The 3,182-nt window shown below is 38.3% G+C and overlaps 1 protein-coding gene across 1 annotated transcript; it reads left to right on the top strand.

Moving 5' to 3' along the window:
* The first annotated feature begins 1,087 nt into the window (after positions 1–1,087).
* LOC129760361 (transmembrane protein 183) lies at positions 1,088–2,368 on the top strand. The gene is made up of 2 exons (XM_055758009.1): positions 1,088–1,312; positions 1,374–2,368. Exons 1-2 carry the CDS (start codon positions 1,264–1,266, stop codon positions 2,342–2,344), a joined length of 1,020 nt encoding a protein of 339 aa, XP_055613984.1. The 5' UTR covers positions 1,088–1,263; the 3' UTR covers positions 2,345–2,368.
* The last annotated feature ends 814 nt before the right edge of the window (positions 2,369–3,182 follow it).

Raw genomic sequence — 3,182 nt, forward strand, 5'->3', positions numbered from 1 at the left:
TTTTTTTTTTTTTTTTTTTTTTTTTTTTTTTTTTTTTTGCCAGGAATTTACCACTAGGTGGCATTCTTCCCTATTTTGAATAATGAATACGTTACAACCATTAAAACTGGTTTTCAAATTGTATATTCAGCAATAAGCTAACATAGAAAACAAGAATAGAAGTTTTTGGTGGTTAAAGTTCAAATACAGCTAAATACAGATTTTTTCATGAGGCCGATACAGATTTTTTAAAAAACCATCTGACAACCCTGGTTCTTAGTTCTCTTACTCCGAAATACGTTACGGTTCTTATAAACACTCCCTTTTACTACACCCAAAATAATTTTCACTTAAAAAATAAGTGACATCTGTAGTAAATTCTCGCCATACGTAATTTCATTTGAATTTTAAGTGATGGGTCAAGTGAATTCATTTAAGTGACCGGTCAAGTGAATTACACTACGACGTTCAAGTGAAATTTATCTGAATTTCTAAGTAAGTTTCTAGTTAATTATCTCTCGCGTTTTTAAATAAAAGAACATTTATAGAACACCACTTCGATTTCAAATACTTACATTACGCTTTTGTCATAAATTTATTGATTGGAAAATTCCATCGTAATCCCAAGGCAGATCAGTTACTGCGGATAGTGCGACTTCTGAATCTTCCCTGCTGCAATTCAGAAAATCTGTCCAGTCCAACCCACAAGCTGAAACATGATAACGCCTTTAAATAACTTTTTCTTACATCCTGTTTAACACAAACTACCGCCAAAATCGCCTAGTAAAGAGTTGGGAAAATCCAAATCCAGCATAAGCTTTAAACGCTGCTCTTTAGAATTTGTCATTTTGAACTCTGAAAATAAACACAATTACAACCCGACATTCACTTGAAATTCAAGTGATGGGGAAGTGAATATTTTTTCTCACTTCAAATTCAAGTGACGACTGAAGTGAATGTGGATGAATTCACTTGAAATTTAAGTGACTGCCAAGTGAAATGTATATGTCGCACTTGAATGGAAGAAAATCACTGGATCCTTGTTTTTAAGTGAAAAATCATGTGTATTTTAAGAGTGAATTTGGGTTCAGTGTAATCAGCTGCTTGGCATTGGAAAAATAAAAACAAACGCTCGTAGATCCAGTGAAATCCAGCGCCTAATATTTTTAAATTAAAAAAAGGTGTCCAGTTTTAGAAACATCAACTTATTATTTTAATCTTACATGGTTTGAATAGAAAAATTCGAATAAAATTGATGGTTCTTGTAATCCAAGTGTATCCCCAATGGCCGTTTGTATCAAGCTGAAATCCAGGAGCGGAGGACCATCGCAAGGTAATAAGCTTGAGTTTCCACCCTTAATCAAATCGATGTTAAGCCCTGTCCTCCCTTACAGATTTTTCCATCTACGAGTTTGCACATTCCGGCAAGAAAAATATTCGCAATAAAGCAAACAAACTGGTTATCGATACCGCGGACAATGTTGCCCTGGACGAGGACGAGCTGGCGAAAATGGCTTCCAGCGAGCATCCAGAGTCAACTACGGACCAGACCGTGCAATATGCGGATTATGTGATCGATATTTGGTTTCTCATATCCAACCATATTCGACCGGAAGATACCTGTCGGTTTGCCTTAATCTGTCGGAAAACGGCCGAAGTCATTCAGTCGGCACAGTTTTGGCTGGCCCTCTACCGGAGACATTACGATCGCAATGTTGAGCTACCCCGGCGACTTCAACCGGAATGCATGAGCCTGTTGCGAGGTCTTAGGCCCCGAATAATCCGATCGTTATTCTACATGTACGCTCCGTTCGTTCATCGAATCGAGAGTGCTCCATTTAGCGATCCGCATCGAATCACCGGAAAACGGTTGCTTTTTTCATGGAGCGTTAAAACCAGGACCGGATGGAATTATTACTTTAAACTTAAAGCTCGTCTTATACCCGGCAGTAGAACGGCGCGATCAGAGTATCTCCAACAATCGAAGGAGTGTCTAAGTTACCTGCAGGATATCTATGCAAACTTGGAGGAAGGTGGACAGATTCTAGTAATTTCTTCGGATGTTCTTACCCTGGTACCGCAGTATCACGATCCAGTGTACGTGAAATCGTTGACCCAAACGCTGGCCCAAGGCTTGACAAAGTACAAGGTACGACTACAGATGGCTAACTATTGTGGGCGGATTTTGGACGAAACGATATTTGTTCCGGTGCGACAGGTGCAGTTGTTGGACTGGTGGAATCCAGAATACTATCGGCAGGACCCAACAATGCAGGAAGATTCCGTTAAGGTATCGGATAATGAGCTGATGCCCGAACTAGAAGCCACTGATGACAACGATCGAGCGATGTGGGACGAATTGTAAATAATAAGATTTTGTTAGCTAACAAATGAAATATATTTATATTTATAAATGTAGAGGACTTTTTATCTTAAAATATATTCAACACCTGTCCTTTTCATTTAATCTCCACTCTACTCCACGTTCTTTTTAAATTTATATTTTAGTTGCATCAGATTCAGTTGCTGAGGAACCTGCGGGTTATCAAAGCATACTGAACAATGTCCTCAGCAGTAGCTGCTAATGTTGTGGCGGGGGTCATGCCCATCTCGGTCTTGCTAGAGGAAGATATCTTCTGCTACGAGCACAGGCACATGCCCGATGTGCGAAAACATGCCAGAAAGGCCTCCATGTCCAACTGGCAACACCAGTGGGACAGCTTCGAACGCGGCCGGTGGTGAAGCAATTAAAAAATCTATATCTTGCAACGTTTAACTTATTTTAAAGGGCTAAGACCAATGCTGGATTCGCATATTACAATACAGGTTACTCGAAGCATTAAACGGAGGAAATCAAAAAAAGGAAGTCAAAATTATCCTTGCATTGATGGAATATTACAAAATTTGGACCAAAAGATTGAGTTTGTCAAGCTGGACGATTACTAATTTCTACAGAAACCAGCTACATCCTTGCCCAATTTGTACTTTGAAAACGCTATTTTCACAGAAAAAAAAGTTATTCAGACTTTTGACTTGAATTGAATTGATAGCTTAACAGCAGAAACAATCTCAATTCGATCATTTTCAAAAATCTTGTTATTCTTAATTTAATGAGATAATCACTTCAAAATTCTGAAATGTAGAACACATTTTTTTTTCTTTCATACTTTATGTTCTTTCGAATGAATCATCAAAAAGAACAA

Source organism: Uranotaenia lowii, unplaced genomic scaffold (genome assembly GCF_029784155.1).
Source record: "Uranotaenia lowii strain MFRU-FL unplaced genomic scaffold, ASM2978415v1 HiC_scaffold_586, whole genome shotgun sequence".
Lineage (NCBI taxonomy): Eukaryota > Metazoa > Arthropoda > Insecta > Diptera > Culicidae > Uranotaenia > Uranotaenia lowii.

What these genes read in the sequence shown, in the direction of transcription:
- LOC129760361 (XM_055758009.1), top strand. Translation starts at nt 1,264, where the DNA reads ATGGCCGTTTGTATCAAGCTGAAATCCAGGAGCGGAGGACCATCGCAA. An exon ending in GAGCGGAGGACCATCGCAAG is followed by an intron (nt 1,313 to 1,373) that starts GTAATAAGCTTG and finishes CCTCCCTTACAG; the next exon opens with ATTTTTCCATCTACGAGTTT.